This window comes from Marmota monax, unplaced genomic scaffold (assembly GCF_021218885.2).
Source record: "Marmota monax isolate L192 unplaced genomic scaffold, Marmota_monax_Labrador192_F-V1.1 WCK01_AAM20220418_F8-fsc00190, whole genome shotgun sequence".
NCBI lineage: Eukaryota > Metazoa > Chordata > Mammalia > Rodentia > Sciuridae > Marmota > Marmota monax.
Window position 1 is genome coordinate 2,499,838 of NW_026693010.1, and position 12,641 is coordinate 2,512,478.

Genomic DNA, 12,641 nt, shown 5'->3' on the forward strand with positions numbered 1-12,641 from the left:
CCCCGCCCGAGCCCTCGCTAGCCGGGTCTGACTGTGCGGAGCTCCGCAGTGGGGCCGACTGCCCGCCCCCGACCCGCCGGCGCCCCCCCACCCGGTAAGTCCGCAGCCCCCGGGCCGGCCAGGACCCCAGGGTAAACTGAGTCCGGGAGGAGGCGGGGGCGCTGCACGCTTGGAAGGGGACTCCGAGCCCCCGCGGGTGCCCCCCGAGTGATGGCGCGGGCCCGCGGGGCGGCGGGGGACCAGTTCCCGGGGTGGGGACTTGGCGCCCCTGGCCTCGCTCTTCCGCGCGCCCCGCCCTGGTCTGCGGCCGGCGCAGAAGTGCGGCCAGAGCGCAAACCACCGGCGGGTGGCGGGCCACGATCCGCTGGGCCTCCCTGGGGCAAGCAGTTCCCGCCTCGCGGCTGCCACATCCTGACCGTGAATCAGCCGCAGTTGAGAGAATAAACTTTAACTCCGGTCCCCTGCCCCGGTGGCACCCCAGGCGTGGGCGGGTCTGCGGCCGCGCCCTGACTGCTAGGTTTCTAGCTGCCGGTGCTTGCGCTGGTGGGTGCTGCCCGGCCCTAGCACACCAGGGCCTGGCCTTGGGGAGTGTGCCCCCTCACAGTTGAGATTGTTGGGGGTGGGAGTGTTTTTATGCTCCTCTTCCTAGGCAGGGACCCCAGGAGTGAATGACTTTGGGAGTGAGGCCTGTGCACTGCCCCAACCCAGCCCACAGCTGACCCTGGGGAGCACAGTCCCACAGCCAGGTCTTTCTGATCCTCCAGTCACCCAGGACTCCAGGCTGCACAGTGGCAGCACCACACCCCAGCTGGTCAAACCCAGAGTCGGAGTGGCACGGGTGCCTGCACCCAGGCTGGAGTGGGGAAGTTCCCTTCTGCCATCCTTGTCCCTGGCTCTGGCAATGCCATGGGTGGGACCCTGCCTCTCCGGGTCTCAGTTCCCATCTACACTGAAGAGTGGGATCGGTAGCTGAGGCACAGATGTCCTCCCTGCTGCCCTGCAAACCTCGCTCAGGGAGCTGCCCAGGGCAGGGCCTTCAGGAAGTGAACACTGTGGCCTTTGGTGGCAGGGATGGAGTCTGAGGCTTCACCCTGCCCTTGTCCCCTCAGGTCATCAGCAACTTTCTGTTAAAAAGTCAGTTTGGCCCCCAGAGCTGCAGACACCATTGCCTGGTCTGCCATCAGAGGCCCCCTGGCAAGCAAAGGGCGAGTCTCCAGGAGGACTGGGGGCAGGAGGGGATGCCCTCCCTCCGTGAACCGGCCCAGCAGGCTGCTGTGGAGGGCTCTGCTCTCCAGGACCTGGTAACTGGTAGGGCAAAGAGTTAACCCTCGTCACCCCCCCACTTTGTGGGGGTGCTGACGCCTGTCAGCTAATTGCACAGGCTGTGTGCTCTGGGACTGAGCCTCCTACCTGAAGTAGACTCCGCCTGCCATCAAAGTGCAGTTGTTTCCAGGCTGGGAAAGTTTCAGGGTCGTGAAGGCCACAGGAGGACATGGGATCCTCCGCAGCTTGGGCAAGGTGGAGCTCACCAGCCCTGGGTGGGCAGTGGGTGCTGTCTGAAGCAGGCTCAAGCCCCAGCTTTTTGAAGTGCCTTGTCAAGGACCCCATGGTGGGAGGGATAGGGCCTGACTCTGCTGCCTGACCCCTCCCCTGCTTTGGTCTTGCATACAGCAGGAGTCGAATAGGTGGACCCAGTGGACACAGTGGACATGGCCCAGTGGACACAGTGCATTGAGGAGGGCATGCCCACTTCTGTGGACAAGGCCAGGAGAGCTGGGTGGCAGAGGCCAGCACAGCTAGTCTCTGAGGGGCTGTCCCTCAGGAATACCCAGTGTCAAGGACAAGGAGGTATCCGGGGTGAGTGCCAGTCACTGTTGGTGTGAAAGCAGGCCCAAAACATGTGGCCTCCTGCTAGAGGCCTCTACCCTGCCGGCTCACTTTAGTGAGGAGACTCCTTCCCCCAGGGACTCAGACAGCCTGAGTCCCAACCCGCTCACAGCTTCGTCTGCCCAGCACCTGCGACCTCCAGCTGACCACCAGCTGTGCATGAGCCAGGCAAGGAAAGCAGGGGCAACTTGGCCTGTCCCCCACGGGGGCTGTTGCAAGAACTTTCTTACAGCCCCTTTCTCAAGTGATTAAGTAAAGAACAGGGCTGGGTGCTGCCCAGGTCTCCCCTCTGCCTCAGCCCTGAAGAGCTGGCCCAAGCCTGGCCTGTCTTCTGACCACTCATGGTTCCTGAGCGGTGTCTGTGAGCTGAGAGAGTGGAGGGAAGTGGACCGGCCTGCCATATTCCCACTGCTCCATCTGGCCCTCGTGCCTATCCCATGAGGTGCAAGTACTTCAAATGCTGCCCATTTCACGGGTGAGAACACTGAGGCGGAACCATTGGGTTACAGACTCGGGGTCATCCTTTCTGGCAGGAGACACTTACAAAGCCCTGTGGGCATCTGCCCTTGTGCCGGCTGCCCCAGGCCCTGGAGCTGCTGCTTTATCAGGCATTGGGGTCGTGGTCTGGTGGGAAGACTGAAGCCAAGGCCCCTCTCCAGCACTATCTGAGGACAGAATGGCCATGGCCTCTTTCCTGTTCTATCTTCCCAACCCCTGTGGCTTCTCCCAGCTGCACCCTGCTACAGGAAGCAGGGGTGGGCAGGATAGCAGAGCGGGTAGAATGGGACTCGGAGAGTCTGGAGTGGACAGCCAGGCAGGGCTCTGCCAGCCTCTATGCCCTTCTTCTTGCTCCCCTGGTGTGCTGGCACCCAGGAGGCCAGGCTGGGCCCTGGCCAGTAATAGAGGCCTCTGCAGAGTCCTGGGGCAGGTATCCTGAGCAGCAGGCCTCCTGCCAGCACGTGACCACAGCTCTCTCCACTGCCCCTTCCCTGAGCCGGAGCTGCTCTGAGTACTCCAGGTCCAGCACGAGAAGGGAGGGGACGGTGGCCTGGAGAGCTGCCCCCCTCCCCTGGGGATGTGCCCTGGCCAGCCTCACAGTGGAGGCAGACATCTCCCCAGGCAGGGTGTGTGGCCTGGGCTGCCAGGAGGCCAATCTGACCAGGGCCCAACAGGGAGCCCTTGATGGACGGAAGGCAGCCAGAAGACACTTGGGGAGCCGGAGGCAGGGTCTGCTTTCCATTTTGCAGTTGGTGCCACTGAGCCCCAACATCAGAGCTAGTGTGGAGACCGGTCCCAAGCACAGTGGGTCAGAGAGCTGGCAGGTGTCCTAGCTGGACATGCCTGGTGACAGCTTCCCCCAGACAGTCTGGCATGTGCAGCAGGGGCTTCTCCATGTTGAGCTTGATCTTGGTCCTTGTCCAGTGCTGGACATGGCCTGGAAGTCAGCCTCCGGCTGCATGAGAACATCTTCATGGCCTCAGTCTCCCCATCTGTGCCTGGCCCTGGGCTGTGGCCTCCGCGTGCAGCCTGCCTCCCCCACCTTCCACGTGCCTGTTGTCCCCGTTCTGCTCCAAGTACAGCTTGGCACTGCCGCCTGCGCCCAGCAGCAGGGGGCAGGCTGCTCTTCACTGGCCCAGGCGCTGCCTGTCCCCGCCTATCTGCCTCCTGTGTGCACAGATGTGAGTGGCTTGAGAGCAAGATTCCTGGGGGACCCCAAGCTCAAAGGGCCCAGGCAGGAGAGCAGGGGCTGCTGGGGCCCAGGAGGTTGCCTCTGAGGGGTGAGGGGTGGGCACTGCGGGCAGTGCTGGCCGAGCCAGCTGAGGACAGGAGCCACAGGCCCCTGGAGAACACCCTGCCCATTTTACAGACGAGAAAACTGAGTACAGAATCGGCTGGCTTTCCTGAAGGCCCTGGCACTGATACTTCCCCAGGATGCCAACAGGCATGCCACACCCATGCCAAGGATCTCACTCACCCAGTCAGTTCCCACAGGTCCCCTGGTGCTGGCTGTGGAGGGGCAGGAGCCTGGGGGACTAAAGCACTGTCCCAGCTGACTCCTGGTTGTCGAGCTGGCCAGGTCTTTGGGTGTGGGCAGTCGGAGCACAGCCCTTTGCTGCAGCTCCAGTCCAGAAGTGGCTTTGACATGCTCCTATGTGGAAGACGGGAACGGGAGTCCAGTGGGCCGTCCAAGGCACCTGTGCCCAGCTGTAGGCCCCTTTGCGCCTGGAATCGGAGCTGAGTGCCTTCCCTGGCAGCTGCCCTCATGCTGGGGGCTGTAGGCCGGGCCCCTCCCACTCCCAGGCTGCCTTTGTTCCCCCTGCTCCTGGGGGGTGGCCTGGTTCTGGGACATCTGTGGGGGCTTGTGGAGCACAGGCTCAGGACCGGACATTGCGAGGCGCAGAGGAGCACTCAGCAGTCAGAACCCGAGTCCTGAAGCCGGCCATCCCTCCCTGGGGAGCATCAGGGAGACCGGGAGGGACAAGTGACCAGTCTTGGGAGAGGACCCGGCAGGCATCCTGGGATGAGGCGGGGGCCTTCAGGCTGCCTGACCCATCACCCATTCAGCTCCTATAGGTGGACAGGCCTGCGGCACATCAGCCCAAGGTCATCCCAGCACTGCCGCCTGCAGGGCCTGGCAAGTCCCTTGGCTTCCTCATCTGAGCCCAAGAACCACACCCCTGCACTCCACATTGCTGATGGGGCCCAGCACAGAAGGCGCTGCTGAGGGTGAGGACCTTGGACTCCAAGAGTCCCTGACTGGTGGCCACAGTCTTTGTCATTACCCCACGCCTCTCTCTGGCCCCAGACTCTATACCAAAAGCCCCAGAATGTTGGAGGGGGCCAGGCCCTAAGCAAACACCCAGTGGCCCTACTCTGTGCAGCTGGGGAGACTGAGGCCCAGAGGGACCCCTCTGGTGTCAGTGCAGGTCTAGGGCACCCTAGCCCTGCTTTATGTCAGAGCAGGTGGAAATGGAAGCCCAGCTTCCTGGCGTGGAGGCCTCCGCCCTTCCTGTCCTCCTAGGGCGAGCTTAGTGAGCTGAGCTCAGGAGGAGGGGACTCTGAGACCACCCCAGCCCCTTAATAGAGTCCCAGACACACAGTGCTCAGCACAGGCAGCCCTGTGCCAGACCCTCCTGCCCGGGCCCAGGCCAGGCATCGCCCACTGAGCCCCAGCAAGCATTTCCTGTTTACTGTTTCTGTTGGCATTCAGCAGGTGTCCCAGGGACACGTCACAGGCATGTGGGTGAAATCCTACCCAAGGCTTCTTGCTCCTGTGATTCTAGCTTTGGATTCAACACTGCCAGGAGTGCCTTCTGCCCGCCCCCTCCTCGGACCCCCTTTTCTGGGCTGCGCACCTCAGTGCTCCGCAGGGCCCTACTGCCCCAGCCTGCTCCCTGGCCACCGCCACCTCCGGCCCTATATGATCCACGGCCGTGGACATGCAGACAGTGGTGGACACTCCTCCACCCTTTCCTGAGACCTGCTGTGCACAGGACTCCCACATGGGCTGAACCCACAAGGCAGGTGACCCCACAAGTCAGCCCTGTCCCCAAGGGCCTGCAGCCTGATGGGAAGGTGCTATACTTGCTGGGTCAGGCTCAAGGGAGCCCAGATTATGGTGAAGAGGGAAGTTGTCGGGGTCGTAGCAGGACAGACTCAGCTCTGGGGGCTGCCCCTGAACTCCAGGGAGCTGCCAGGAACACGAGCAGCTATGGAGAGCTGAGGGTTGCCAGGCAGTGGAAAAATTTGGGCTTTTGGAGGAGCTAAAAATACAGTGTGGCAGCCCCTGCTGCGGTTCCGGAATCCCGCTCCTGCCATGTTCTCCGCCCACCCCTGGAAGACAGGCTCCCTCCTTCACCCTCCCCATGCCTCTGCTGGGTCTAGGCCCAGAAGCATGCCAGCCCCCACGCTGGTGCCAGCAGGCCCCCTCAGGCCTGCCACCCCACCCCAGGCCCCCCTCCAGGCCTCACGTGACCCCCTGCATTGAGGTCCCCAGAGCCCCTTGGATTGGCAGTCCTTGCAGGGATGGGCCACAGATGGCAGCACCCACCTCCCCAGTGTCCAGGCTCAAGGGCCAGCCTGCTCATGGGGAGCCTGACCAGAACTTGTCACGGATCTTCAGGCCTGGTGGGGCTGGGGACCCAGGGACCCTGCCCTGTGCCGTATGCAGCAGCCTGTGGTTGACTCCTTGGAGGCCGGGGCTGCGGTTTTCCCTCCAGCATGGGTGAGGGAGCTGAGGCCCAGAGGCTAAAGGGCTCACCAGATCCCCCAGAGAGCCAAGATCCCCACGGTGGCCTGCTGGGGGCCAGGGTAATATGCAGGCCTCCCGGCCACTGTGCAAAGCTTGGTGCCCACCTGGGCAGCCACTCCTCTCTGGCCTGTTTCTCCATCCACTCAGCAGGGGCTGGGTAAGTGGTGTCTGACCTTGGGGGCAGCATTGGTCCTGCTCTGCATGCCCCAGCTCAGCCTGACAGGTGACTACCAGGCAGGGGCAGTGGCCGCCTGGCTTCTGTGAGTAGCACAGTGGCCGGGCATGAGGGAGGCAGGCAGGCGTCTCCATTCCGGACTGGCCAGGCCTAGGCAGAGGAGGCAGACAGGAGTCATACCCGGGAGGTGGCCCAGGGGCCTCTTGGACCTCTCCTCCAGAGGGCAGGGTGGGCCCTCAAATCTGGGATGGCCCTCACAGGGAGGGAGACCAGGCCTCTGGCATCCACAGTCTGTGCTGTGCCTGGCCTATCCCAGTGGAAACCCTTGTGGGTAGAAAAAACCACAGTGACCCCAGCAATGTGGAGCTGGAGTCCCCAGGGCTTCAAGCACTGCACCTGAGGCTCTGCCCACTGCGGTTTCACTGACTGGAGGGGGACTTTGGGGGCAGAGGGGACCTTTCTCAGTGCCCTGACCTTCAGCGTCCCAAGGGGCTGAGCCTAGGTGTTCAGGCCCGCAGAGCTGGGACCCTGCGGAAGCTGTGGGAATGCAGATTCCTATGCCCCGGGGGAGGCCACGCTGCCACCCCAGGGAGTCTGAGCTGAAGATAGTCCTGGGTTCTGGCTTGTGCCAGGCCCATCTGGGACCCTGACTCTCAGCCTGAGGACATGTAGGGGTGGAGGGGAAGGGCCAGGTGTGTGCGGACTGTGTCAACATCCGTGAGCAATCCCGAGCTCTCACTTTGCCCCCACCCCAGTTCCTCTGTGCGGACCCCACTGCGTCCCACTTTGCAGATGGAGAACAGAGGGGCAGAGTCACTTGCCCAGGGTAACGTGGAACATGGCTGGTAAGCCCAAGAGGAGCTCTGGAGGCTTCCCGAGTGTTCCACATGGCCTCGTGACATCTGTAAACTGGATTCCCCTGCCCCGGTGCCCACGCGCAGCCCGTGGGGGCCTGTGAAGGCTGCTTATTTGGAACCATCTGTGGGGGGTCAGCCGCCACCTCTTGTGCCTGGCAGGGACCTGAAGGCAGGCAGGGGAGGGAGAGAGCTTTATAGATTTGTCTGTAGAAAAGAGGGACGCCTCGGGGATGCGCTGGTGGAGGCCACCTGAAGAGGGGATTCTGCAGCTTAGGGGTCTGCCTTCCTCTGGTTGGTTCTAAGTTGGAAGCAGGTGCAAAAATTATGGAAACTGTCAATCATTAATCAAGTCCCAGCTGTTGGGGCCAATTGCTGTCAGGTTTTGTTTGACATTTGGGCTGGTTGCTACAAATCGTGGGTCGGAGTTCTGTCCATCAGTCACCATGGTCCCTTTGTGTACCCAGCTGCATCCTGCAGAGCTGGGATGTTTCCAGGAGGACATCCCTGGTCAGGGCCTGACCCTATGAATGGGCCCATCCCCCATGAGATTTGGCAGCTTGGCCAGTGTCAGAGGGAGGAGTGCCCTCACCTTGCCTCTGGGTGTCTGGCTGAGTTCCCTGTCCCAGCTGACCCACACCCAGCAGACCCCTGCCCCAACCTGCTGCCCCACACAGGGCCAAGTGGGGCAGCGTGCAGCTCAGCCCCAGGACAGGGCATGGGGCCAGGACATAACCTCCTGCCCAGGTGCTGCCCCACAGGCTGAGGGCTCCTGTCAGTTGGGGTCTATAGGGAGAGAGCCTGAGGGCTCCTGTCAGTTGGGGTCTATAGAGAGAGAGAGCCTGTAGTCCTGAGGATGGTGGGTGCCCAGGGCCAGGAGGATCCCGAGCACCCTGACCTTTGGTCTGACAGCCCGGAGCCTGGTGGGTCAGTTCTAGGTGACTGCTATCTCTGAAAGATCAAGTTCCCCTGCACCAAGGGCCCCTGGGGCTACTGGCTGGAGAAGGCACCCTGGATGTCAGAGGCCTGGCCTGGGAGGGTTCACACTCTGTCCCACCCAGTCTGTGCCAAGGGGACGGCAGCTCTGGCCAATGGAGTAGAGGATGGGTGGGAAGGGAGGGTCAGTTCTGGGAGCCTCCTCAGGGTGGAGGGAGATGTGCAGAGGCCGGCAGTCTTACTCCTCCTGGCTCTGGAGCCCTGGCAACCTCGCCACCCAGAGGGATCTGGGAACCTGAGGCTGCCCCAGAGGGCCGAGGGCCGAGGCCACCTGAAGAGGGGATCCTGCAGCTTAGGGGTCTACGGTGATGAGAAGCCTGAGACAGGAATGGGTGGGCAGAGGCAGCCGCAAGGTTTTGCGCATTTGGGTAAGTGGACAGACGGAGGGAGGACGGCCTGAGGGCCAGGCGAGGGGGAGGGCGCCGGCTCCCCACTCTGAGGCCCAGCATAGGACCTAGATTGAGGAGCCGTGGGGGCTGGTATCCACCCAGACGGCCCCCTCACTGCCTGTAGGCCAGGGGTGTCCACACCCACAGCCCCCTAGGATGCTCCAGCCAGCCGATGTCCAAGACACAGATGAGGAAACTGAGGCTTTGATAAGAATGACTGAGCGGAGGCCTGCTGATGGCCCGCGCTGGGTCCACATGCATAAGACAGCCCTCTTGTCCACACCAGGTTCCCGCCAGAGGGGGCCCATGGGCCCTGCAGGGCAGGTGGATAAGCAAGAGATAGGGACTAGGCAGGCTGAGTGCTCCAAGATGCTCACCAGGGCAAAGCCCAGCAGGGCCCCAGGGTGAGGGCAGGCACTGGGACCCAGAGCCTCCCTCGGCTTACTCCTCCAGTGTGGCCACGGTCTCCTGGGTGGTCCTTCTGGCCTGGGGTCTCCCCTCTAGTTTCCTGGGTGAGGGAGTACTTGATGCGAGGTTGCACTGGACATTTAGCAGACTCCAGGGTCACCAGGTGTGGGGCCGTGGGCATGTGACCCCGCCTCCCAGGGGCTTCCTTGTTTTCCCCACCCAAACCTGTCCAGTGTAAATGCCTGCCATGGGAGTGGGGACAGCTGGGCGCAGGTGGAGGTGCGGGGAGAGCCTGGGACTTTGGAGGGGTCTGAAGCCCTGGGGCCGTGTTCCACCAAACCCTGCCTCCCACTCCCTGCACCACACTCTGGTTCTCAGGGGCTAAATATAAGATCCAGCCATACATGGTTGCATGAGGGCCTGGGATGCCCCTGACCTTTGAGGCCAGTCTCTGGGGACTACGGTGGGGACGGCATCACAGCCAGCTGGACCCAGGCAGCGCCAGGGGTGGGTGGAGGTGAGAGCATGGTGTTCTGCTTTGGGGACAGGTCTGGGCTGCAGTCAGCGTGTCGCCCCTGACCAGGTGTACCCCATGTGCCCAGCGTCCGCTCCTCACTGGTGTGCCCTCCACCCACCAGAGGCAGCCAGGCCCGGGGAGACTGGCCTGGCGGGGCTGCTGCCCGCTGGGGGCAACTGGAGCCCCGTGACCCGCCCCTCCTCCCAGCCCTGCTGCCAAAGCTGTGGGCGGCCTGGGAAGCACCCAGAAAGAAGAGGGCGCTTTGTTGTGTCAATGCCACTGCCCAGTGCTGTTCCAGCCAGCGTGGCCACTGCAGCCCATCAGGATCCAAGTTCTGCAGGGACGGCAGGTCCTCTGACCCTGCTCTGAGCCTCAGGTCCTCGTGGGAACGGGGGACTCGCTGCCTGTGCAGGCCCAGGGGAGCCCTCACTGAGGCCTTCCCAGCTCCGCAGGGCTGGAGCTGGAAGCATGAGGGGAAACTGAGGCAGCGGAAAGTGGCATCCCCATGCCATGGTGACAGCTGGGCCCTGGCCTCCCCTCTGGCTGAGCTGACGGCCCTATCCCTCTTGGACCCTGCAGTTTGGCAAGATGTCGGTGAAGGAGGGAGCACAGCGCAAGTGGGCAGCGCTGAAGGAGAAGCTGGGGCCGCAGGACTCGGACCCCACGGAGGCCAACCTGGAGAGTGCCGACCCTGAGCTCTGCATCCGGCTGCTCCAGATGCCCTCCGTGGTCAACTACTCAGGCCTGCGCAAGCGCCTGGAGAGCAGCGATGGCGGCTGGATGGTGCAGTTCCTAGAGCAGAGCGGCCTGGACCTGCTGCTGGAGGCGCTGGCCCGGCTGTCGGGCCGTGGCGTGGCTCGCATCGCGGACGCCCTGCTGCAGCTCACCTGCGTCAGCTGCGTGCGTGCCGTCATGAACTCGCAGCAGGGCATCGAGTACATCCTCAGCAACCAGGGCTACGTGCGCCAGCTGTCCCAGGGTGAGCCAGTCCTGCCCAGGTGACGTGGGCGCAGCCCCTGGCTGCCAAGCACAGGGCAGGCCTGCAGGCCGCCTCTCTCCCTCCACCACTCGCGCGGGGTTGTCCCCGTTCTCCCTCCGCCCTGTGACTCCATCAGCCCTGTGCTGGCTCCACCCCTGGCTTCAGGCCCTGGTTCTCACAATGTCCACCTGAGTGGCCCCCACATATGCTCCACCTGGCTCCAAGCCCTTGGACCTTAGCCATCGCAGCCCCATGTCTGGCCCGCTCCTGCTATTGCTGACCACCGCTCAGCACCCTCCACAGCTCTCCACCCTGCTGTCCGCCCTCCTGCCCCTAGAGGGCTTGTCCTTCCTGGCAGGCAGACCCTGGCCTTGGCCTCTTGTGCCTACTGCTTCCTGCCTTGTGGCCCCAAGGGCTTTATGTTCTGGCCCCAGGGGGTCTCCGCAGGCTGTGGCCAGAGTTCATTGCGGCCTCTGTGAGACACATGGCAGTCTCTGTGTCCTCTGTCCCCCAGCTGTGCTGCTCCAGGGTGGCTCTCAGGCTCCAGGGACAGTGGGAACAGCAGGGGCCTGTGTGGTGAGGAAGCCAGAGGCCACCCATCGCTTGTCCAACGTAGGCCCACACCAACCTCAGCCCCTTCTAGGCTGGTCCCGGCTAGCCCCTGTCAAGCCCTGTGGCCTGTTCTCAGCAGGACGGAGGAGAGACCCCTCCGGAGCTTTCCCAGCTCGGGAGATGGGGTGGAAGGCAGAGGTTCAGGGCAAGAGACATCAGGCTGTCGGGAAAACAGCCCAGAGCCAGCGGCAGGGGCCATCCTAGTCCAGCCTCATCTGACCCTGGGAGTGCTGGGGTCACCTTCCCCTTCCTCCAGGTGGTCTGGGAGGCAGGCTCAGCTTGGCAGGCAGGGCCCTGTGCCAGCACCTACTGTGGGCATGGGTGAGCACACAGCGCCCCCTGGTGTCTATGTGCCAGGGAGGGTGGATCGGGGACCCATGAGACACCCCCATCTGCAGCCCTGGACACATCCAATGTGATGGTCAAGAAGCAGGTGTTTGAGCTGCTGGCCGCCCTGTGCATCTACTCGCCCGAGGGCCACGCACTGACCCTGGATGCCCTGGACCACTACAAGGTGAGTGCCGGGCTGTGGCTGGGCGCAGGACCGCCCCAGAGCACACTGACCCCACCCTCCCTGCAGACGGTGTGCAGCCAGCAGTACCGCTTCAGTGTCATCATGAACGAGCTCTCTGACAGTGACAATGTGCCCTACGTGGTCACCCTGCTCAGCGTGGTCAACGCTGTCATCCTTGGCCCCGAGGACCTCCGTACCCGTACCCAGCTGCGGAGCGAGTTCATCGGTAACTGCCACCCAGCCTGGTACCCTCTGCTGCCCAGGGCTCCTGACTGCCCTCCTCCTAGCCAGGCACCTGGCAGTTCTTCCCAAGAGTCCCCTGGGCCAGCCCAGCCCGGGCCACCCCTTGGGGAGGTGGGATTACAGCAAGACCTGCCCCAACCCCCAGGAGCTGGGCAAGGGCACTGTTCCAGGGTAGGGGAGTCTCCTGCCACCACTGTGCCTTTAGTGGCCACAGGCCTCAGAACTGGACATCCGTCTCCGTTTAGAGGCTGGTTGGGCAGCAGAAGGAGAAGGGTAGTCTGGTCCCTAATTGCAGTCCTGCCCACTCTGGCAGTGACCACTGAAGGAGTACCATGGTGTAGCCAACATGTTACCCACCTCTGGAGCCTCAGGACCCTGATGTCCTGTGAGCCGGGTGACGTGTGCAGTGGGGTGAATGGGCAGTGATGGTAAAAGACTCAGATACGAGGCAGGAGACCCGGGGGACAGAGGCAGCCTCTGAACCCTCTGCCCCCCCCCCCCATCCCTTTCCAGGGCTGCAGCTCCTGGACGTTCTGACCCGACTGCGGTGAGTCCCTGCTGTGGCTGGTCCTGCTGGCCACCCCTCTGCTCCCCAGACCGAGCCCACCTTCCCTGGTGTCCTAGCCTGGCCCTAACAGACCTTAGATGGCAGAGGTAGCTTCCAGGAGAAGCCCCAGTGGCCTGCCCCGAGGCCGGGTCTCAGGCTGGCACCCGGTGCTTGAGTAGCCAGACACAGTGCGAGACATTCGGGTGGTTCAGACCGAGCCCAGGGATCCCCAGGAGTCACGCTGGCAGCCTTTCATCCCTCCTCTGAA

The 12,641-nt window shown here is 63.2% G+C and overlaps 1 protein-coding gene across 8 annotated transcripts in view; it reads left to right on the top strand.

Annotated features, from left to right (window-relative positions):
• Inf2 (inverted formin 2) overlaps positions 1-12,641 on the top strand; it is a 25,605-nt gene continuing 12,964 nt past the window's right edge. For 4 of the 8 annotated variants that reach the window (XM_046453224.2, XM_046453229.2, XM_046453225.2 and 1 more), the window contains exons 1-5: positions 8,346-8,532; positions 10,058-10,457; positions 11,468-11,583; positions 11,650-11,809; positions 12,340-12,373. In XM_046453224.2, coding sequence (XP_046309180.1) covers positions 8,473-8,532; positions 10,058-10,457; positions 11,468-11,583; positions 11,650-11,809; positions 12,340-12,373 — 770 coding nt within the window. In that variant the 5' untranslated portion in view covers positions 8,346-8,472. Of the gene's footprint in view, positions 95-1,519; positions 1,858-4,177; positions 4,615-8,345; positions 8,533-10,057; positions 10,458-11,467; positions 11,584-11,649; positions 11,810-12,339; positions 12,374-12,641 lie in introns of those variants that run through there. The other 4 variants (XM_046453230.1, XM_058582277.1, XM_058582276.1 and 1 more) reach the window with 4 other exon arrangements.